Source organism: Macrobrachium nipponense, chromosome 30 (assembly GCF_015104395.2).
Source record: "Macrobrachium nipponense isolate FS-2020 chromosome 30, ASM1510439v2, whole genome shotgun sequence".
Lineage (NCBI taxonomy): Eukaryota > Metazoa > Arthropoda > Malacostraca > Decapoda > Palaemonidae > Macrobrachium > Macrobrachium nipponense.
This window is the reverse complement of record NC_087218.1, coordinates 44,119,205-44,144,135: the sequence shown is the minus strand read 5'-3', so window position 1 is coordinate 44,144,135 and position 24,931 is coordinate 44,119,205. Positions and strand designations below refer to the sequence as shown.

The 24,931-nt window shown below is 42.9% G+C and overlaps 1 protein-coding gene across 1 annotated transcript in view; it reads left to right on the top strand.

Moving 5' to 3' along the window:
* LOC135202484 (von Willebrand factor A domain-containing protein 8-like) overlaps nucleotides 1-24,931 on the top strand; it is a 672,011-nt gene that overhangs the window by 501,858 nt on the left and 145,222 nt on the right. The window contains exons 8-13 of the mRNA XM_064231895.1: nucleotides 77-237; nucleotides 405-687; nucleotides 1,793-1,983; nucleotides 2,095-2,296; nucleotides 13,898-14,046; nucleotides 14,228-14,384. Of these exons, the coding sequence (XP_064087965.1) occupies nucleotides 77-237; nucleotides 405-687; nucleotides 1,793-1,983; nucleotides 2,095-2,296; nucleotides 13,898-14,046; nucleotides 14,228-14,384 (1,143 nt within the window). The remainder of the gene's footprint in view (nucleotides 1-76; nucleotides 238-404; nucleotides 688-1,792; nucleotides 1,984-2,094; nucleotides 2,297-13,897; nucleotides 14,047-14,227; nucleotides 14,385-24,931) is intronic.

Sequence of the window (24,931 nt, the reverse complement as noted above, 5' to 3'; positions counted from 1 at the left end):
ATGGGAATATCATTGGAAACCAGATCATTTTTGTAATTTACTTAATATCTCAAAATATTTTTTGGTCATTTCTCAGGATATGACTTCCCGGGACCTGGTGCAACAACGTATTACTTCACCTGATGGTGACACTGCATGGCAGTTTTCTCCACTTATCATTGCCGCCTTGGAAGGAAAGTTGGCAATTTTAGATGGAATTCACAGACTACATCATGGAACTTTAGCTGTTCTTCACAGGTAGGAATTTGTATTTTTGGTTCACAGTTAGGGATTTATTATGTAATTTTTTTTTAGCATTGGAGCACAGTATGGAACGTACTGCAGTTTTGTTTGTTTTTAAAGATTGTTTCAGATACTTTGGTAACTATTAAATACCCTTGTACAGTAAAATATTTTCCTTCTAGATTAATTCATGACCGGGAAATACAACTTTATGATGGAACGAGGCTGTTACGTCATGATCGATATGATGCAATCAAAACCATCAATGGCTTAACAGATGATGATATGGCTGCGAAAGGTGTTCATCGTATTCATCCATCATTCAGGATTGTCGCACTAGCAGAACCACCAGCAATTGGTCAAGCTCAAGGTCAATGGTTAACACCAGAGGCTTTAACTCTCTTCCTGTATCATACAATGAGACCTTTGAAACCTAGGGAGACCGTTGACCTAATTCATAAAATGGTACGATTATTAATTTTATTTTAGTTTACTAATCATAAACTGAATATTATTCAGAACATTGATCCAAAATATAGAGGGTTGCCGCTCTTACTGAAATATAATTTGCAATTATGTATTTTCTTCCTCGTGAGAAATTCTAACTAATACAGGTAATAGGACAATTCTTTTAGGGGAAATATAAAATAAGTTTAGGCTTGTTTATGTGAGTTCCTTTAATTTTGCTCCTATAATGATAGAAACCTTAGTGGCATTCTCTGGCTCTTTCCTTCATGGAACCCCAGACTTCTTTAATGATGGAAACCTCAGTAGCATTCTCTGGCTCTTTCCTTCATAGAACCCTAGACGTCTTTAATGATAGAAACCTTAGTAGCATTCTCTGGCTCTTTCGTTCATAGAACCCCAGACTTCTTATTGATTGGACGTTCATCAGCTCACTTAGATATTTCAATCACATCAATCTCAGGTAGCTTAGAGACACTACGATTTTTTGTAATATGATCAAGTTGTTTTTTGTCCTTGGTCTATTTTTCTGTCAATATGTTAAACTTTTGACAGTCAAGATGTGGATGTGTATTGTGTATTATTAACACAAGAGCTAGATTTATGTACATTTTCACCCAAATATTTATATATTTTTTGTGTTTTTCGTTTGATATGCAATATTTAGATTACAAATAAATAAGGTGTTACTACAGTCTTAAGATACAGCATAACTTATAATAGAAATCATGTTTAAGAGAATGTAATGTAACATTATTAATGGTATGAAGTACTTTAAAAATTCCACTCACAGAGATCATGTTGTTGGCATCTTTGGCATTTTCAGTATATGTTTATATATGTATATATATGTATATAATAATTATTATATATATTATATAGATATATATATATATATATAATATATATATATATATCTATATATATATATATATATATATTATATATATATATATACAGTATAATCAAGTTATATAGTTTGCAGTTTTTAAGTACTTACGTATTATTTATAAAAAAAGGACTAGGCCAAGTCTTAGCTAAAATAACTTTAAGCTTCAGTAGTTGAAGAGTTATAACATTTATAAGCCTGTTACTACCACTTTAGGTTGGTGAATGCAACTCGTCAGTTGAACAACTCATTACTCTTGCGTCTAGGCTTTCTATGTCCACTGACCCAGCAATGAGATCACTAGCAGAATCACTGTCTTTAAGACAAATTATCAGAATTGGTAGAAGGTTCAAGGCTTATCCTGCATTTGACCTATACACAGCAGTATATAAGGCTTGCTTGGCAAGGTAAGATTTGGTATTGTAAAGACACATTTGTGAATTTTGAGATTTTGCTGTCATTTATATTTTGTGTGATGTTTAAATAGTAACATTTTAATTTTTAATTTTCATTTTCAGGTTTCTTCCCCCATTAGCAAAGAGTGCTTTAGATGCAACTCTTTTAAATTCTGATATTACAAAACCAGCACAACCCATGGATAAAGAGCTAATTTGTGAAGTGAAGGATGGTGTTCTGCGAATTGGAGACACCCATGCCCCAGTATTCAAGCCTGACACAAATACTAAAGTACCTGATACATTATTCTACGAGATCAACCAGGTAAGGGCTAGATGTAATTATAGAAAATTTATAAATTCACGCTTCAGTTTACTGTTTTAATTTTCGTAGCTGGATACAATGAAACCAACTTCAAAATCAAACCATTAGTTTCTAGTGTGCCCCTCTTGATTGAGGTTACACTCAAGCAGACTTCTCTGTCAATTTTCTCTTCATTTTTTTTTCAATAGCTTGTTATGAAGACGTAATAGAAGGGCCAAAGATGTCTGGTGATTTTTCAGGAGTTTACCACTTCCCTATCTTTTCTTCATCTCCGTATTCAGTGGAACTGGATATGATACCTTGCCTTGTATGGTGTGTCAGCTTTTCCATGCTGACCATTTTTTTCAGGAATTTTATTCTCTTTTGCATGGATTCTGGTCATAATTTTTATACATGTGCATGGTCAGTCATAATAATATCATTGTTAATATTGTTTTAAGAGTGAGCAAAATCCTGTATTCTGAGCAAAATCCTGTATTCTGAGCCATGCCATTGTGGTGTTATATACTGCAGTTAATTTTGTCAGTATAATAGTGTATTCTGTACAGAAACATTTTCTCAAATTAGATACTTACCTAACCTCATTGCAGGCTTCAAAAAACCATTACTATTGAATATAAGTGGTACCTCAGGATATGAAATTAATCCGTTCCGAGGCAGCCTTCGTAACCTGAGCTTTTCGTATTTTGAACCACATTTTACTTGTAAATTGCCTAATTCGTTCTAAGGCCTACAAAAACACCCCAGTAAATTATTTCCAGGCTTACAACACATGTTCTTGGGTATACCTAGAAATTTTAGCAGCTGGTTTATACTTGTATTGTTGAACACAGTTTTCTGGAAATTCTAATCCTGTTTAGACCAGATTGTGGCATGATCCGCCCAGTCCTGCATTTTGAATTATTGGAACTTCAAAAGTTCAAAGCTGGTACGCATACATTTTTGCTGAGCAGGCTGTCATAAATCTGTTGTCATAGTCTGTTTGCTATTAGCTCTGTTTACTTAATGATGTTATTCATCACATTTGTTGTATTTAATCTTGTTTTTCTATTTTAGTTTTCGTTCTTCTCAGTTTCCTTTTCTGTACTGGGCTGCTTTCCCTATTGGGACCCTGCATATTGTATCACTCAGTTTTTCCAGCTATGGTTGAAGCTTTGATAATAACGCAATAAAGGGATTTTGACGAAGGAAAAATCTATTTCTGGGTGATTGGCTCGTGTCGCCCTGTGAAACCCACCCTGTTTTTTCCTTACCCACCCTGCAGGACAAGATGATCATTTTATAAAGGATGGCTGCTAGAGGCGCTGCTCTCCGCTTGGCGTCAGTAGTAGTAGTAGTAGCGGACGCATCACCCTTTGGTATCAGCTCTCTCAGGTGGGGGATTTTGTGATGGAAGGTCTAAATGGTAAATGACTCGTGGTAGTGATCTCACTCGCCCCTGTTACCATACCGACACTTCTTTTATAGAGTGAGCGAGTCAGTTTAACTGACATTTTCTTGATTTTATTTTTTCTCTGGTAATATTAGGATTAATTTACCTAGAAATAATGAACTTAAGGATATTTCACAGGGCGACACGAGCCAATCACCCAGAAATAGATTTTTCCTTCGTCAAAATCCCTTTTCTGGGCTCAGCTCGTGTCGGCCTGTGAAATAGTACCAGAGAAACAGACAAGATGGAAATAAAAGGTCAAAATGAAACAAATTGTAAAAAGATTGGTATATAATATAAGTGAATCAAAGAACCAATTACACTATATTAACATAAAGTACTTAAAATTAGCTAAACTAAATAAGGTAGTACAGAATAGTTATAATGGTAATCACAATAGTACATAAAGATTCACTAAAATTAATTGGTATTTACAAAATATACAAACACATTGTGTTCTAACCTAGCATAAAAATAAGGGTAGAGACACTGAAGCACATTTATATGCATAAAGTGTGGGTGCCCCTAGCAAAAAAAATAAGGGGCAGTCCACCAATAGGATCCTAGGCGGCTAAGGCTAGTACGTACCACGAATAGGCATAGCAGCAGGGTGAGGCATGTTGGACGAGGTAGGTAGAAAGGAGACCTGGATCTTATACTACAACTACTGTGCAGAATCAGGGGAAACTATGTTTCCCGCTGCTACTGCTGAAAATTTTAATGATTCCAAGGACTTCAGGTAATGACGTTTAAAGACTGTCGGTGATTTCCATCCAGTATACTTTTTAAGATCCTCAAAATTCATATGTTGGAAATAATTAATTGAAGTAGCTACTCCTACTTATATCATGTGCTTTTGGAAATGAGGATCCTCATTTTTAGCTAAAAAGCTGCGATCCGGAGAAAAGTAGAACTTCCCCTGAGGAGAGAAAATCTACGTGACCCGGCATCTCTGGATAGAGCCATGACAGTTCTGAAATTCTGGCTCCTGAGGCCAGACTTAATAAAAATAACGTCTTTCTAAGTAGCATTATGAATGTGCAAGACGAGTTGTCAGTATCTGAGGCTAGTTTGAGGACGTCATTTAAGAACCATGAAACTGAAGTAGGCCTTTGAGAAGGTCTAAGTCTAGCACAGGCTTTGGGAATAGACGTAAAGTAAGATTCTGTTAAGTCTATTTGGAAACCCAACTGAAAGATTTTCTTCAAAGCCGATTTATTGGTAGTAATGGTGCTAGCTGCTAAGCCTTTTTCAAACAAGGATCTGAAAAAGGATATAGCTAAATTAACTGTCATGGTTTTAGTGTTCGTTTCCTTTAGGAAGGATGCTAACTTTTTGACAGCTGAGTCATATTGCCTAATAGTTGATTCTCTTTTATCTGATTCCAGAAAAAGGATGTTTTGTGGATCAATGTTAGCATCTTTTTTAGCCACAAACTTCATGAAGTCCATAAAGTTAGGGTCTGAAGAATTCCTGAGGAAGCGAACACAGTCCTCATTTGTACTGGTTGCGACAGCTTGGGGTTGGGAATCCGTTGAGGCCGGAGACCCAACTCCAGAAGCAGAGGATACCAGTTGCTCTTTGGCCAGTCTGGAGCAATCAGGGCTACTAGCCCTTTGAAAGTCCTCAGTTTGCTCAGAACTTTCAAAAGAAGATTCACTGGAGGAAATATATAGATTTTCTTCCATTGACTCCAGTCTATCGACAGGGCGTCTGTGGCATGAGCCAGAGGGTCCAGGTTGGGGGCCACATAGCAAGGGAGCTTGTGGTTCATTTGTGAGGCGAATAGATCTACTTGGAGACCTGGTACTCTCTGGCATATCCACTGGAACGACCTGTCGTCTAGAGACCATTCTGACTCCAGAGGGACTGACTGGGACAGTGCGTCCGCTATAACGTTTCTTACCCCTGCCAAGTGGGTGGCAGATAGATGCCATTTGTGCCTGTTTGCTAGAGCAAAGATGGCTATCATGACATGATTCACGTGTTTGGATTTGGACCCTCCTCTGTTGATGCAGTGTACTACTACTGCACTGTCCAAAACTAGTCTTAGATGAGACTTCTTTGGGGGGAGGAGTCTCTTCAAGGTAAGAAACACCGCCATTGCTTCCAGCACATTTATGTGGAGCTGGCGGAACTGGACGGACCAAGTCCAGTTCTTCACTTTTGTCCATGGGCGGAGCTGGTTGTGAAGGATCTGTGGAATCACTGACAACTTGTCTCGAGACTTGGCGTTTGCTCTTGAACGCCAAACTCGATTTATATCTTTCAGTCTTGCTTTCAGAAGGATGTCCGTCACTGAGGCAAACTGAAGGGAACCTAGGATTCTTTCCTGGTTTCTCCTTGAAGCTTGTTTGTTTTTGAGAAATTGCCTCACAGACTTGGCTATTTCTTTCCTTTTGACCACCAGAATTGACAGATTGTGGGAGGATAAATCCCATTGGATTCCTAGCCACTGAAAACGAGTCTCCGGAGTGAATCTGGATTTCGTTTTGTTTATCTGGAACCCCAGATGTTCCAGGAATTGCACTACCTTCTTCGGGGCTTTGAGGCATTCCTCGACAGTTGGTGCCCAGATCAACCAATCGTCGAGGTACGCTACTACCATTATCCCTTGTGATCTCAATTGTTGGACTACTACTTCCCGCTATTTTCGTGAATACCCTGGGGGCTACATTCAGTCCGAAGGGCATCACTTTGAAAGAGAACGTCTGATTTCCTAGTTTGAAGCCTAGGAATGGACGGAAGTGTCTTGCTATAGGGATATGATAGTATGCGTCTGTAAGATCGATAGAGGTGGTGACGGCCCCACGGGGAGAGATGGTCAGCATTTTGAACTTGTCACAACGAATGAAAGAGTTTAGCTTTGACAAGTCTAAGATTACCCTTCTTTTTGTTGAGCCTTTCTTTGGCACGCTGAACAAGCATCCTTGAAATTTTAGATGCTTGACTCTCGCAATAGCTCCTTTCTGAAGGAGTTCCTCCGCATAATCTGTCAACTCCTTTGTAATGGTATCTGATAGAATGATGTGGTTTGGGGGGGATCTTTGATCCAACTCCAACCCAATCCTTTGGACACAATGCTCTGTGCCCATTTGCTGAACCCCCACCTGTGACGGAAGAGGAACAGCCTCCCTCCTACCTGGGGAGCCTCACTGCTGTTGAGCGGGTTGACCTCCGCGCCCTCCTCTGAAGTGCTTGCCTCTTGCAGCTCTTCCTGCACCTCGTTGGCGAAGTGACCTCTCGCCCTGCTTCCCCTGAGAACCTGTTTAAAGGTTGGGAAAGCTTGGCTCTCATACATTGAGTTGAAAGCTGGTGAGACGGTGTATGAAGTCGAGGGCTGGTTTTGAGGAGACAACAGGAGGATGGGTTGAGTCTGTTTCGACATCGAGGGCTGCCCCTGTTGGGTAACTCAGACAGCTTGGACGAAGTGTTGCTGCTGCTGCTGCTTCTGGTATGGTTGGAACCTTCTACCAGTCTTCTTCAGTTTCTTACCAGAAGCGGGGGGGTTCTCTTACTTCCTTTTGGATGAGATACCCCATCTGGCTCTAAGGCTCTGGTTAAGCCTAGCAGCCTCGTGATGTACCTCATTCACAGAAGCTTCTGGGAAGAGGTCCGCACCCCACATGCCGGAAGCAAGAAGCCTATTAGGTTCATGCCTAATAGTTGCTTCTTGCAATACATGCTTTCGACAATTCCGTCTGGCCGTGAAAAAGTCGAAAGCATCAGCTTGCACTGATTGGAGCTGAGACTTAGCCAGTATCTTGAAAAGTGGTTCGGTGGCATATGAAAGGGCAGCCATCTCCGTGATGATGAGGGAGTTAAGTGACCTCCCAAATCTGGTACGGGCATCAAATTCTGCCTGAATAAGGCTATCAGGCAGTCTAGGGAGCTTCTCGCCAAACTGGTCCATCGCACAGTCTGGCTTCAGCTTCCCCACTGAAAAAGTGGCTGGCAAGTTCTCCCACAGTTCTCCGAAAGCAGGAAAGAGCGGAGATGTTGGTTCCGCCTCCCTCAATTGCGGAACGGGTTCGTCCTTAAGGACGGCTTGGAGAGTCGTTTCCACCATCTTTGTCGCAAAAGGAAGAGAAGCCTCCTCCTCTGTGGCAAAGATAGTGAAAGGGCTCTTGAATGCCTGGAGTTTGGTATTCGTACAATCCCAATCCTCCAGGCAGTGAACCCATTCCCTCTGTGCATGATCCCTACTGTATAGAACAGTCTCCCTAGAGATTTTGTCCTCTCTATTGAGGGCTGTTTGTGTCAGTCTGGCATACCCTATGAAAGGTTGAGTCAATCCCGGGGGGGTAGAACTCGAAGTCCTCAATCCTCCTTGTTCCACACTCCGGAATGGAGATCATGCCATCCTTGAAGGGGGCATAAGCTGCCACCCTCCAAGGATTATTCATAGAGAAAGCCGGCAGGGATTCATATGGAGGTAACTGGACCAAACCCGTACCTGCTACAGGGAAGTTCGCTTGTGGGGCCTGACTCAGGCCAGCGAAACGGTCATCGTGCTCTCTAACACGGTTAGAGAGGTCTTGGATCGACTGACCGGACTGATTAATGGTACTGGAGAGTTGAGCAAACATTTGCTCAAATCTCGTACCGAGAGAGCCGACCATCTCTCCCACTTGTTGCAAAACTCCTGCTGAGAAGGTGGTGGGATCAAAAGCACTAGGTGCCGCCACCCCAACAGGAGTCACCGGAGTGGATCCGGTGGATGCCGGAGAAGGAACTGGCTCGGCCGGAGCACGGGCCTTCTCTTTAGAAGCCTTGCTTCTTGAGCTCTTTGAGTGAGAAGAGCTAGGCTTGGCCTTCACCGCATCGGCGTAGGATGTCGAAGACTTCCGAGCCGAAGAAGACGACGACTTTTTGGAAGTCGTCTTATGAAGGGTCTTCTGTTCTCTCTGTCCCTTCACTTTCGGGGGTACAGAGAGAGCGGGTGAAGGCGAAGAGATCTCAGATCCCGTGAAGACCTTGGAAAAGATGAAGAAGAAGGGACAGGAGAAGAAGATCCAGGAGCGCCTCAAAAGGTAGGCCCTTGAGCGCCCGAAACACCTACCTCGACCAACAAGTCCTCGGCACCTACCGCCATTGGCTCAATGTTTAAATCCAAGTTTGCGACGTCCGGCACCGTTTCCTGCGTCGAGACGGACCCAAACGCCTGCTGCACCTCCTGCTGGATTGAGGCTATGAGTGGGGCTGCTGAAACGGGGTTGACATATCCCGTTGCCTTGCCTCCGGGGAAGATCTGGATAGCCAATTTTTTATCCAAGATGTAAGGCTGACCCTTGGCAGCGTTTTTGCCGAAGCCGCCTACCCAAGCTTTCAGGGTTGCCAAGGCGACTTCTTTCACGGCGGCAGCCTGAAAGAGAAGGCGATATGAAGCCTCTAACGGCGGAGTTACAGCTTAAAGTAGCTTAAAACTAAAGATAAACCATTGATTACAGGAAAAATGTCCAGGAATCTACTTACCCCACCCAAAAGCTTACTCACGAGGTCGTAGCAGATGGTGCATGCCTCAGGGTGCCAGACAATCATCCCGCCGTGGGTAGTGGCACACGGGGCGTGGGTCCTGAACTCCTCATGGGCACAGGGGTCGTAGAGGACTGCATTGCAGCCTGGATCCTGGCAGTTAGTAGCCTGTAAGTGGAGGGATACATGAGTATCGGGATTACACACTTACAGCCTAACATAGACTCCGTTGCATGCCGGAGTATGTAAGTTAGAGTAAAACTAGTGCTCCGCCGCAATACGTGTGGTTAGTTAGGCGGTTGGTTGGAGTCCGCAGCGTACGCCGAAGACAAGCAAAAGGGTCCAACCAGGAGTGGTGAGGAGCCCACGAAACCACGACGGAGAACGACGGAGATAGTACGTGATAACACTATATATATAAATAAATAATAAATACAAGTATCAGTAAGATTATGTATCCTTATAGAATAAGACATGCTTCCTTCCGACTACTAGAAGGAGTGCCCGGGTAAGAAAGCAAGCTTTCCTTCGGTAGCGTAAAAAGGATATACTAGGCAAGCTATATAGACCACTGGTAAATCCTTACCCCGCCTGCTGGCGGAGCCAGAAACGACCGATAACCGAAGGGGCCCCCGGCTTGAGCGGGGGCTCCGTCCGTTATGGTAGGGGAAGGGTAGGGAAGAGGGAGAGCATGTGGGAACCCCGGAGTGAACGCGGCGGGCGAGAGAGAGAGAGGGGTGGCCAACCACCCCCCCAACTCCTACCCGTCGAGTACCCCGGTACCCGAGACAAAGTGGTCACCCCGGCCCCCAGCTGGTATGGGACTCCTCTGGCCCCCTCAGAGGGAGAGGGAGGAAGGCTACAGTGGTTGTCATGACAACCGAGGAGGCCCGACCAGACCCCTCCCTACCACGTGGAAGGGAGGGAAGGGAGAGGGTAAGGCGCCTAATGGGACACGTGATCGGTGGTGGACCAGGACACAATAGAAACACAACCACAGAGAGGCCACGTGAACCCAACTGTACCAACACACGGTACAAGGCGCCTAGGCTAGCCTAACACCCTAAATAACACTGATAAATAATAAAAATATAAATACATCGTAAAAGAATGGAAGGGACACTTGAGTAAAAGAGAAAGAAGCCCAGGAGGAGGCGAAATGATCCGAAGAGCAGTCGACTACTCGGAGCCAGCGGTAGCCGATGAAGAGCAAGAGCTGGGATGCTGGGCGGGAGAAACACAGTACGTATAGCCCTAAATACCAAACTAAAAGATAAAAGGTAAAAGGTATGGGCTGTGTACCCTAATTCTAAAATACGATGTAACAAGAAGATGAACGTAAAATAAGAGCCCATAAGCATAAGATGTCCCAGTATGGGAGACTGGGAAATCTTAACAACACGAGGCGGCTCATGGCCGCCACGAGTCAACCAGGTGACCGTATATGACCTAAAAAACGGAAAATACTGGTCCCTGGAAGACTAAAATACAAAAATTTTTACTTATCGGGCACTTAACTTAGCCGAAGCGATAGCAGCACGTTCCATCGTAGATGAAGTAAATCCAAAATTGCGAAAACAACACGAGTAAAAAGAATCACAACTGGCGTTGTCAAGCTAATTATAAAGGATGGCCGCTAGAGGCGCTGCTCTCCGCTTGGCGTCAGTAGTAGTAGCGGACGCATCACCCTTTGGTATCAGCTCTCTCAGGTGGGGGATTTTGTGATGGAAGGTCTAAATGGTAAATGACTCGTGGTAGTGATCTCACTCGCCCCTGTTACCATACCGACACTTCTTTTATAGAGTGAGCGAGTCAGTTTAACTGACATTTTCTTGATTTTATTTTTTCTCTGGTAATATTAGGATTAATTTACCTAGAAATAATGAACTTAAGGATATTTCACAGGCCGACACGAGCTGAGCCCAGAAATAATATAATAATAATAACAGCTGTAATTTGTTCAGTATATGTAAATAACTGTATTGTCAAGTTGTTTATGTAGTCTTATAATAGATATCCAGTAATGAAATGATGCACAGAGTAGTACTGACTGTACCATAGTTTTCATCCATTTAAAGGCTTTTGGTATTTGTCGCATCATCATTTGCTGACATGCACACAGAATTAATGAGTTATTGTTCTCAGATCCCTTACTTTCTATCCCAGTGCGTTTTATCATTCTACTGAATTAGTCATTCCGGCCATTGTCTTGCTAAGTAAGCCTCTTAAAAGTAAAATGCCCATGTGTAAAAATATCAAAATTATGGTAAATAGTAGTTCACAGTAGACATGAAATAAAGACAGGGTATATGTATAGGACAAGTTTTTCCAAAATTAAGTAATGTTAGAGTAAGAGTAACAGACTGTTTCACACTTTAAAAGAAGTATAAAAGCATCTCTGAAAATTAGGCTCATCAACATCTACAAGACTGCCAGGAATACTATTTCATAGTTTTGCAAAAATAGCATTTAGTACTGGGTAATGGAACGTCAAGGCCTTTCAACAGAATATAATATGGGGACAGTGTATAACGTACACCAATTCTAAAGGACCAGGCATTGAAGATGACCATATAGGGTACCTCCAACAATGGTCCAATTCATAATTACAGTTGGTTAATAAAATGAAACCACCAAATTCAGCAATCTCGGAAGATTGAAGACATCCAACCCAGGGAAAAAGTTTTCATAATTGCAAAATAAAAGATGTAAATGATGTGTTACTAAGGAAGCACTACATATTTGGCAGCACTAAACCATACCTTACATTTTTGTCCTGTTCAAAATTTCGAGTATGTAGTTAATAGAATTCGGGAGTTAATGGTCCATCAATAGCAAGTCGCAAAGCTTAGAAAAATCGAGTATGTGAAGTTCATTAGTCAGGTCATAAAGAACATGTATGAACGATAATAGCTCCAAAACTGAGTACACTAATCCAGAAGAAATAGCACCCATGTGCCCAGGTGCTTTGCTCCTAAGCCTGAATTCAGTAATCAATTCCCTATTACCTAGTAATCACAATTTAGGCACGAGGTGCATTCGAGAACAACAAATAAAGTTCAATGAAAGTGAACATAATTAACCTTGGATTATGGTAAAAAAAAAATCGGGAACGGGAAGTGGTGGAGATGCTAGCCAAAAGAAAATTAAACATTTACTGTGTACCGAAATTAAAATATAAAGCAGAAAAAGCAGTTGATAGCGTGATATTGGAGACAAAATAAAGTAAGCTTACTGCTTTATGATGAAATGGAAGTTGTGATTAAAACACAATGAATAAGTGAAAGGATAAAAAAACTAGTGAACCTAGGAGGAAGATACAAGAGGAAAAGCTATGACAAAAGTGCCATAGTGTGTGGTAATACTGTCAGGGGAGACCTAAACTGTGATGTATAAACTGAAAGATGGTTTTGAGTATGTAATAATTAAGGACAGCTTTGGCCAGAACCAGGAATTAAGGTTCCTAAACACCCGTAGAGTGAAGTTGATAGTATACAAGAGTGAGGAAACTGAAAAATAGATTAATTTTGTCATGATGAAAAGATGAAGCACAGATCGATTCTATTGTAATGTAAAGTAAAAGCCAATAAAGAGAAGGGCTGCATTTTACTGAGTGAGGCTTGGTTAACACGTGTGGAAAAATTATGAAGAAAGAGGCAGTAAAAAGACTAAAGTTATGGAAATAGAGGTTTGAAGTTGAAAAGGAGTATAAGAATTGTCAGCAAATAAACACTAGAAGGGGTCAATGGAAACAGTTGTAAGAATACATACAAATGGCAACTAAAGAAGTATGCAGGGTGACATTGGAGAAGGGATTTAAGAGAAGGCATTGTGGTAGAAGCAAGAAGTACAAAGGACAGTTAGAGAAAGAGAAGAGGCAGAATTAAGGATAAAGAAATTAATAAAGCTATAAATAAGTGTAGAAAGGGATCCCATGGCGGCTACTTTTTGCAGATTACATAATGGTAACTGCAGGGCAAAGGAAGGGGTTGTAGAAATGTTCAAAAGATGGAAAGATGGTAATAGAGAGGAGAGTATTGAAAATCAATAAGCAAACAAAGTTAACATTGGCAGGAAAAGAAGCAAGGCAAAATGTAAAATCAGGAAATTGGCTATTTGGATGTTGTAGAAAAGAACAAAGTACTGTGTATTGAATGTAACATATAGTCTCACAAGAGATACTAAAGATGTCAAAACTGACAGAAATAAGAGATTTGATGCCTGGAATGTATAAGAATAACCATTGGGAAGGTATCCTGGTAAGTAAGGAGGACAAAACTTCATGATGTATGTATAAGGCCTGTACTACACTATGCAGCAGATGCATGGGCACAGATGAGGTTTGGATATTTTCAGGTCATGACTACAGAATGTCAAGGTTCTTGGCCTGAGTGTTGCGGAGGCTTATATCATAAATGAGGAAGTTGTGGGGAGATAGGGTGTGATGTGGCTGGGAAACAGAATGAGATCTTAAGAGACTGAGTCAGTTTTTGACCTGTGATAAGTTAGTGTAACCTCGTAATGAAAAAATCTGATTTAAAACAAAATTATGACGGCATTGTGCATGATGAATAAAGACTAACTTTAATATTTTCTAAAAAAAAAAATTCACATTTACAAGAATATTTTTTAAGAGTACTTTGAATGTATTTGCTCTTTATACTTATTCTATATTTCTGTTTCCTTAATCTTAGCACATCGCTGTATTGGAAAACATGCTTCAAGACTGGTTACTTGGTGACCATCTGCTACTTGTAGGCAATCAAGGAGTGGGAAAAAATAAGTTGGCTGATCGGTTTCTTTTTCTCCTGTCACGTCCAAGAGAGTATATCCAGCTGCACAGGTAATCTTACATCGTAGTAACTGAAATATGTCGAGAGCACAGTGAATCTTTTTTTTTTTTTTTTCATAAAGAATTGTAATAGCTAGTTATCTTGTGTTGTCTTTTAGTATTATTTATAGTTGTAGCAATCCATAGTTATAGATATAGCAATCCATCGTTTTAATTTGTTTTATATCAACAGAGACACTACCGTTCAGAATTTAACAATCCAACCAGTGGTACGAGATGGCAAAATCTATTATGAAGATTCCCCTCTTGTTGTTGCTGTTAAAAACGGTCGGGTGTTGGTTATTGACGAGGCTGATAAAGCTCCTACACATGTAACCTGTGTTTTGAAGGTATGTAGAATTATGCATATGTATAATGTAAATTTTACTTTGCTTCTAAATGGGCTTTTAGTAGGGGATGGTCAACATACAATCATTGAGCTTATTATATTGAAAACTTTAGGAAATTTATCTTTATCTTGTAATCAGAGCTGGGTAACCTTATCCTGTGATCTTTAGGGCCCCAGGGTAAGGCAAACCTTATTTGAGCTTTATATCATTAGTTATTCAATTGCTACCTGAAACTTTGCTGGCTCTTGGAAAATACTTTGCTTTACAAACATACTATTGTTATGACCGCAAACAAAGAGCTAAAATTAAACCAGTGAGTAATAATCAACATTCTAATAGGTGTTCTCCAAAGTTCAAGTCAAGAGGGTGAAATAACTATCAGTGTGCCAGTATTAACAGTGAGGGATAAATAATATCAAAGGTAAAATGCGTAAACTTATTATAAAAATTTTAAAGGTAAAGATTAATTGAACCTTTTTAAATACAGTAAAACGTGCACACCAATCACCCAATAAACACAATAATCCAAGCAAATCACCTACACCGTTAATGATAGAAAAAAAAGAAAAAAAAAAAGCATACCAAATTTTGAGGGAGTTCTGAAACGGCAAGAAAATGTCTGCCAGAAAGAAGCCTAACAATTTACGATACTAATAAATATTCCCTAACAATCAGGGTGCCCACCGAAAGTCTAAAATTCCACGGGTACCCTCCTGGGCCCTAGGGTGCAGCAGCAGCGGAAAAGTAAGGCAGAAAAGGCCAGCCCTCTACACAATGGACTCACGTCCCTCAGCATTAATAACATCAGAATCACTTATGCCTGCACTGGGCGTAGTCCCCCAGGCAAATACTGGCCTGAGGCTACAGAAGTGTTGTAGACAACTCCAGCTTAATGTAGGGAAATTCTGACAAATGCAGAGTTAACTTGCTGTAATTCCAGAGGGGTAGTATTAACATGAAGGCCAGATTCAGATTGCCATACCTGGATACAGGGAATTCCAAAGGGACCTCGGATAGCTCCAAGGAGTCCAAAACCAGGATTCCGAGGACAGACATACCAAGGATCAAAACCTAGAACAGTAACTCCAACAAAAACATATGCCATGGAGGAAAACTTAAAACTTAAAAGGCATACTGTGTTAATTAACAAACTAAGATAAACTAAAGAATATCAGTTAACATAAAACATCTAGAAAAAGTAAGGCAAAGTTCTAACACCTCCACACCCTTATTGTTACCAAACTACTTGGAACCTGAAAAAGGTAACAAACATCAACGTTACAAAACCTATTAGTACAAAGGGAGACGCATGACAAAAAGGGTAGGCTTACAGAATTAACTTTTACTTAACCTGAAAGAAAGAAAAAAACTTACACCATAACATTTACAGATCACTATTTAATTCCTCACTTTAAGTAGACGAAAACCGTGTTTTTAACTCTGAGTTTATAGGATATAATCATAATCGTCCTAGTTATAATCACTTTTCATATGATAGTCTTTTGCTCTCTAAGACACCACATCACATTAATTGTGAAATACATTTCCACACCGAGCCCGTAAGCCACATGATAAAACCACTCGCAATTGTGAAGCGTGATAAATCCTAATATCGGTTTTACAAGGTTGAGGTTAAACCTGAAACGTCACGTTAATATGACAATGGAGCAACATTGCTCTAACACATACAGGTCATGACGACCTACACCTACATACAGGCTTAGCAACTCTTTAAAAACCAATACACAGTACACACCCACCGCATCCCTAAACCTTATATTATGATAAACCTATTATTACCACTACTGTGTATAGAAGTGTCAAACCGGCAATCAAGAACAGATAACGATGTCAAGACAATCAACAAGAGCCACGACAGCAAAAACAAAGAAAAACCACGAGGACCATGTTCTCCCTTTCGCCCTAAACAAATCATAATAGTTTAATAAATATTTGAAACTCTGTAATAGCAAAATTATTAGAGGAGAACAGCCCAGTTTCTTATCTGAATAGCAAAATCCGCCAGTGAAGACCTTAATCACCCTTTCGAGAAAGAGCGTCCGGCCGCTAATACATTCTTCTTTCCAAGAATATTGGGGGCTCCCAATACATGAAAGCTTAATAAAGGGATTTTGACGTAAGGAAAAATCTATTCTGGGCGATTGGTTCGTGTCGCCAGCGAAATATCCTTTAATCCATTATTTCTAAGGTAAATGTACTAACACATACCAGAGAATAAATAAAATAAAGAAAAGGTACAGTACTACTGACTCGCTCACCCCCCTCCAAGAGGGTGTCGGTATGAACACTATGGCGAGTGAGACCACTACCACGAACCGCTTGCCAATAGAAATCTCCCACTACAAAATCCCCACTAGAGGGGAGCCGACCCACAGAGTGGGCAGCAACTACTACTACTCCATCCCATGCTGCCGACTGCTGCGCCTCTGGTGGCCATCCTGAAGTTAGCAGACAATCTTGAGCGTTGGGATGGGCAGGGCGGGATTTCGCTGGCGACACGAACCAATCGCCCAGAAATAGATTTTTCCTTACGTCAAAATCCCTTTTCTGGGCTCAGTTCGTGTCGCTGCGCGAAATCGTACCAGAGAAATAGCACAAGATTGTAAAGAACAAAATAAAACAGACAAAAAGGGTCTCAAATAAAAGATAACATAAAATGAAGAATATAATTGCTAATATATACATATACACAATGATACAAAATAGAAAATATTACTTAAAATTAACTTAAGGTTAATAATATTTCTTAAAATTAACTTAAATTTAACATATATATACAGGGCTTACATGGAATATATGTTGAGATTAGTATCTGTGTATAGTTAATATGTACAAAGAAATTAAAGCAATTATAACAATAAATTGAATAAAACAACTTCAACAATAATATAATAAAGGAATGTATATGACTTAGTATACAAAACCCGTAACCATTGTAAATAAGATGTGTCACCCTAGCATAAAAATAAGGGGATCACATCAAAGAGATCATTATATACAATCAATTGTGAGTGACCCTAGCAAAAAAATAAGGGGCACCCACTTTACCATCATAAGAGCAGCTAAGACTCAAGGTAAACGTAGATGAACATGGCAGGTATAGACGAACCGTTGGGTGAGATAGGTAGAAAAGGAGAACTGGATCTTCTACTAAAGATTAAGCAGAGTCGGGGGAAACTATGTTACCCGCCGCAACTGCTGAAAATTTCAGAGCTTCCAAGGACTTTTAAGTAATGACGCTTAAATACTGTCGGCGATTTCCATCCAGTATACTTTTTTAAATCATCGAAATTCATGTTGGAAATAGTTAATTGAGGTGGCTACTGCCCTGACATCATGTGCTTTAGGGAAGGAATCAGGATTGGCTTGCTTAATAAAGTACAGGATCTGTTACCTGATGCCTTTGATAGATAAAGTAACACCTTTTTCTCTTCTAAAGAGAGGACCCGATGAGGATGAGGATGTCCTGGACAGAAAGGCTCGTAAGGTCGATACTGGACAAAGAGAAATATCTTGTGGAAGGGGTACAACCTTCCACGGTTCCCACCTCATCAACGGATCTTCATTCTTTGCTATAAACTACGTTCCGGAGAAAGTAGAACTTCCCCTGTGGGAAGAAATTCAACATGATCCGGATCTCTGGATAATGCCGACAGTTCTGAAATTCTAGCTCCTGAAGCCAAGCTTAATAAAAATAGAGTTTTTCTTAAGAGCATTATAAATGAACATGTCGTATTATCTGTTTCTGAAGCCAGCTTTAGAACATCATTTAAGAACCATGATACTGACGTAGGCCTCACTGAAGGTCTAAGTCTAGCACAAGCCTTGGGAATAGACGAGAAGTAAGAGTCTGTCAAGTCTATGCTGAAAACCGAGTTGAAAAATCTTTTTCAAGGCTGACTTGTTTGTCGTAATAGTGCTAGCTGCTAAGCCTTTTTCAAATAAAGATCTGAAAAAGGATATATGCTGAATTGGATTGTCCATGATTCTAAATATCTGATTCTCTCAGGAAGGTTGCTAACTTTTGACTGCAGCTCATACTGTCTCAAAGTTGAATCTCTTTTATCAGATTCCAAGAAGAGAAATATTTTTAGGATCAATATTCGCATCTCTTTTAGCCGCAAACTTCATGAAGTCCATAAAGTTAGGGTTTTGAGAATTCCTGAGGAAGCGAACACAGTCTTCGTTTGTACTGACTGGGAGAGCCTGGGATTGGGAATTCGAAGAGGACGAAGACCCAGTTCCAGAATGAGAGGGTACCAATTGCTCTTCGGCCAGTCTGGGGCTACTAGAGCACTTGACCCTTGAACGTCCTGAGTTTGTTCAGCACCTTCAGGAGAAGATTCACTGGAGGAAAGACATAAATCTTCTCCCAGTTGTTCCAGTCTATGGACAGGGCGTCCGTGGCATAGGCCAGAGGGTCCAGGTTGGGGGCCACATAACATGGGAGTTTGTGGTTCGCTTGGGATGCGAATAGATCCACTTGTAGACCTGGAACCCTCCGAAGGATCCATTGGAACGAACTGTTGTCCAGTGACCATTCCGACTCCAGAGGAACTGATCGGGATAGAGCTTTTGCTATGACGTTTTCTCACTCCAGCTATATGGGTGGAGGAGAGGTGCCAACTGAACTTGTCCGCCAGGGAGAAGATGGCTACCATGACATGATTCAGATGACGTGACTTGAGCCTCCCCTGTTTACACAATGGACTACCACTGCGCTGTCTCGAAGACTAGCTTTATGGGAGTTCTTTGGCGGACGTAACCTTTTTAGAGAGTCAAGAACACTGCCATTGCTTCCAGTACATTTATGTGAAGCTGACGGAACTGGGGTGACCAGGTTCCTTGAACCTTCTTGACTGAGAATATCCTCCCCAGCCGCTTAATGAAGCGGTCCGTGTGGATGGTAATCCCCGTGGAGGAGGAAACTGAAGGGGTACTGATGTTGACAGGTTCTTGACTTTTGACCAAGGGCGTAGGACGATTCCGCAGAATCGAGGGGATGATGATAATTTGTCCCTGGACCTGACATTTGCTCGTGAGCGCCAGATTCTGGTTAGGACTTTCAGTTTGGCTTTCATCAAGGATGTTTGTCACTGATGCAAACTGGAGTGAACCCAGAATCCTTTCCTGGGTTCTCCTTGAAGCAAGTTTGTGTCCTAGAAATTGCTTTACTGACTTCGCTATTTCTTTTCTCTTGGCTGATGGAATCGACAGAGTATGGAGGATAGATTCCATTGAATGCCCAGCCACTGAAAGTTTGACTCCAGAGTGAGTCTCGATTTGGTCCTGTTTATCTTGAACCCTAGATATTGCAGGAACTGGATTACTTTCAGTGTTGCTTTGCGACATTCCTCGACTGTTGGAGCCCAAATTAACCAATCGTCGAGATACACTACTACCATGATCCCTTGCGATCTTAGTTGTTGGACGACCACTTCCGCCAACTTCGTGAACACCCTGGGTGCTACGTTGAGACCGAAGGGAACTACCTTGAAGGAGAATGCTTGATCTCCTATCTTGAAGCCCAGATAAGGGCGAAAGTGTCTTGCAATAGGGATATGATAGTATGCGTCTGTAAGATCGATAGAGGTGGTGACGGCCCCACGGGGAAGTAAGGTCCGCACCTGCGAGATGGTGAGCATCTTGAACTTGTCGCAGCGAATGGCCAAGTTTAAACGGGACAAGTCTAAGATTACCCTTCTTTTTTGTGAGCCTTTTCTTTGGAACGCTGAACAAGCGCCCTTGAAACTTTAATCTGTTGACTCTCGCTATTGCTCCTTTCTGAAGGAGGTCCTCCGCATACTCCGTCAATTCTTTGGATGGAAGTTGAAGGAAAGGTCTGGGTGGGGGCGGATTCGCCACCCAACTCCAACCCAGGCCTTTCGACACAATACTTTGTGCCCATTTGCTGAATCCCCACCGGTGGCGGAAGAGAAACACAGCCTCCCTCCTACCTGGAAAGTTCTAATTGATGCGCTGGTAGCCTCCGCGGCCTCCCCGGAAGTGTTTTCCTCTATTAAGGGACCTTCCTGATCCTCTCTGACGAAAGGATCGCTTACCTCTGCCTCCCCTACCCGAGCGGTCATACTGCTGAAAGGCCTGGCCTTCGAACACTTGGTTGAAGGCTGGGGAGACAGCGTAAGAGGTGGAAGGTTGAGGCTGGGGGGAAATCACATAGATAGGCTGTGATTGGGCCTTGGAGGTAGAGGGTTGGGCCGCCTGCACCAACGGAACAGCCGAAACAGGCTGGGCGAAGCGTTGCTGTTTCTTTTGGTAAGGCTGGAAAGAACGTCTGGTTTCCTCTGAGCCTTACCCCTCACTGCTTGGTCTTGGCGTCTCTTTGCAGTGAGACCCCAACGATCTTTAAGGCTTTGGTTAAGCCTTGTAGCTTCCGCCTGGACCTCCTTTACCATTGCATCGGGGAAGAGGTCTGCTCCCCAGATGTTTGAAGAAAGCAACTTATTCGGTTCATGCCGAATAGTTGCTTCCTGGAGGACATGCTTCCGACAATTCGTTCTGGCTGTGGCGAACTCAAACATGTCAGACTGTACCGTTTGAGTCAGTGACTTGGTGATCAGCTTGAATAGTGGCTCGAACCGTAAGCAATGGTAGCCACTTCTGTAATGGCCATGAGTTAATAGACCTGGCCAGCCTAGACTTGGCCTCAAACTCCGCCTGAATGAGGCTGTCCGGAAGTCTAGGCAGCTTCTCACCAAACTGCTCCATAGCACAGTCTGGTTTGAGTTTGCCCGCCGAAAAAGTGTTGGGCAGGTCTTCCCACAAATCTCCGGTGAGGGAGGGAGAAGGAGATGTAGGGTCCGCTTCCTTTAGCTGCGGTAACGACTCCCCCTTTTGGGCCGCTGGGATAGTGACCGTAGCGATCTTGGTAAGGAAGGGAAGCGGAGTTCCCTCTTCCATTGTGAAAATGGTGAATGGACTCTTAAAGGGTTGTATCTTCGTATTAGAACAATCCATGTCCTCTAAGCACCTGAGCCATTCTCTTTGAGCCTGGTCACATGAATAGAGGACTGTCTCTTTAGGGGACCTTGTCATCTCGCGTCATGGCAGCGGCAGTGAGTCTGGCGTAGCCAATGAACGGCGGTTGTAGATCCTCCGGGTAGAACTCGAAGTCCTCAATCCTTCGAGTTCCACACTCAGGGATAGAAATAAGCCCGTCCTGGAAGGGGGCGTATGACGCCACCCTCCAGGGGTTATTCATAGAGAACGGAGGCAGAGAGTCATGAGGTGGAAGCTGAGCTATACCTGTGCCGAAAGGTGGGGGAGTAGCTAGCGGAGCCTGGCTCAGTTCGGCGATAATGTTATCCTGGGAGTTAATCCTGTCGGACAACCGGGAGAACATCTGCTCCCATACTGTTTTGAGAGAACCGACCAAATCCCCACGTGTTGCAACAGACCAGCATTGGGATCCAAAGCCGGAGCTGCTGCGGAGGTGGTCGGGTAACTCTGAACAGGTACCAAAGGAAGAGGAGAAACGGCTGACTCCGCCGGAGTATGTGATCTCTCCTTGGAAGATCTACTCCTTGAGGATTTGGAGCCGGACCCAGAAGCTCTAGACCTCTCTGCTCCGGGGTTTGTAGCCGGAGACTTGCGAGATGTTGACGCCGACGACGTCTTTTTAGACGACGACGACGTCTTACTCAGGGTTTTCACAACCGTCTGTCCTTTGACCTTAGGTCTTACGGAAGCATCAGGAGAAGTATAAAGGAGCTCAGCTCCTGTAAAGCCTTGGAAGGAAGCTGGAGAGTTTGCAGGAGTAGAAGACCCAGTGGCGCCCAAGGGAAGCCCTTGGGCGTCCAACGTACTCACCTCGACCAACAGGTCGTCAACACCTACCATTGGTTCAATATTTAGATCCAGTGTCGCGACTTCCGACGAGATGTCCTGGCCTGGTTCAGTCAACGAAGCGGCGAGCTGCTGCTGAATTGCCGCTATAGTCGGGGCTGCCTCTGCTGGGTCGACGTAACCCGTTGACTTGCCGCCGGGGAAGATCAGGACCGCCAACCTCTTCTCAAGGATGTAGGGCTGTCCCTTGGCGGCGTTCTTGCCAAAACCGCCGACCCAAGCCCGCAGGGTTGCCAGGGCGGTGTCTCTAACAGCGGGAGCCTGGAAGAGAGGGTATTTGTTAGTTTTTTAAGTTTAAACTTAAAATTAAAACTTAAGTAATAGGTTAAACTAAAATTATAGAGGATGCGAGATCCCATATAAAACAAGCTTAAGTATAAAATAAGAGATTAAAATTAAAACTTAAGAACTATAAACTTGTAGGGATTAGCGAACGGAGTTGGGAATACTTACCCCGTCTAAGAGCTGGCTCACCAGATCGTAGCAAATAGTGCAGGTCTCGTGAAACCAGACTTGAAGGTTCCCGTGCGGAGTCGCGCATGGAGCATGGGATCTGCAGACTTCATGCCCACAGGGGTCCTGGAGCATGGCATTGCATCCCGGATGCTCACAGTTGGTGGTCTGTAAGTGAAAAGATACATGAGCATCCTAAAAGATATCACTTACAGGCTAGAGGTTAAAAGAACTCCGCTGCATGCCTGAATAGGCTAGAACCCCGGAGAGATCCGGTGTGAGCAGGCAACGGAGGGATTTGGCTTAAGGTAGCTTAAATTAAACTTACTATAGTTTAAATTAAATACTAATACTTAAACCTATAGCCATAGAACGTACCGGACTAAGTCCGGTGCGCGGCGGAGTTCGTGTCGCGATATCAGCGCGACGGGGTGGTTAGTAAAGACCAACTGTATGCCGCAGTCCGCCCGTCAGGGTGAACTAGCACCTTTCCACGTGGATGCCGGAGCTCCGGTAGATTAAAGAGCACCAGTAAGCTGGGAAAGGGCGAGAGGGCGAAACAGACTCGAGCTAGCAACGGAGCGACGGAGTAACGACGGAGGGGGGAAGGCCATGTCCCCCCCCTTAGTCATCCGAGCGTGCCGTGAAGCCAGAGAGCGGTCGAGTCCATCCCTTGGGTCTGTCCAGCCCCCCTTACTCCCTCCGCCTCCAGGGAGAGAGGAGGCAGGCACGGGTCTGTGGAGCGAGCGTGGACAGACCAACCCATCCCCCCCGGCCCCTATGGAAGAGCGGGAGGAAGGAAAGGTGACTGGACAGGCGTCTGGCTGCTCCGTGATCACGTAGTGACCACGGAGCGGTAACATGTAATACAATGACACAATACAGCCTAGGATAAAGCAACCAACTAATCAGAGAGATGCTATAGAGAAGCAACCGAACTGAAGAGCGGAAGTAATAGTGGTGGATACCAATAATACATAACCTAGGCTACGTTGAAGCCAGACGCCGTAGGCTAACCTAAAACATAAATAATCAAAATCACTTAACGTAAAGAAAGAAAATAAATCAGTAGGAGAAAAAATCCAGGAGTGTACGACTAACTCGAAAGAAAGTCTACCACTCAAAGCTAGCCGGGGCCGATACTAAGAGCTGTGGCTAGGGTCTGGATGGAAGATGCCTACGCAAGGTGAAGAGGACATGCATGCATTGACATAAACCCAGTAGGCTGGACCCCTAACATAAAATAGATAACTAATAATAGAGCGTAATGAAATAAGGGAAGGTTCTGGGTATGGAAGACCAAGAACGAACCCGCCACGAGGCAGAACCATGCTGCCATGCTTCCGACCTAGAGCCCGTATTTATACCTAAAAAACGGGCCAAATACTGACTCAATGGGCGGAAAAAAACCAATAGCAATAACAACTGATTACTTAACTTAGCTGCTGCGATGGCTGTACGCTCCATGACGAATAAATCCAAGATAGGGGCACAAAAAACACAGAGCAAAAAAGGGCACGTGTATACGCGCTGCGCTAACTGAAAAGGATGGCCACCAGAGGCGCAGCAGTGGCAGCATGGGATGGAGTAGTAGTAGTTGCTGCCCACTCTGTGGGTCGGCTCCACTCTAGTGGGGATTTTATAGTGGGAGATTTCTATTGGCAAGCGGTTTCGTGGTAGTGGTCTCACTCGCCATAGTGTTCATACCGACACCCTCTTGGAGGGTGAGCGAGTCAGTAGTACTGACCTTTTCTTTATTTTATTTATTCTCTGGTATGTGTTAGTACATTTACCTTAGAAATAATGGATTAAAGGATATTTCGCGCAGCGACACGAACTGAGCCCAGAAAAACATTCTTGAGGGGCTCAAAAGCCTTTGAGTCTCCGGTCCACGCAAATGCAATGTCTGAAAAATTCTTGACAAAATGCCCATAGTACCCAACCAGGCCAAGGAATCTCTGAACATCCCTCTGGCAGGAAGGGACTAGCATCCTCTCTACTACCACCACATTAGCTGTCTTTGGAGCTACCTTTCCATTACCAACTGTATGCCCTAAAACACCACTTTGGTGTTAGCGAAATCATATTTACCCAAATTCACAACCAAACCAGCTCTTCTCAACACCTTAAATAGAGCTTCCATATATTCACATAAGTTTTCCAATCATTGCTATAGATTACAATGTTGTCAATGTAAATCACACAAC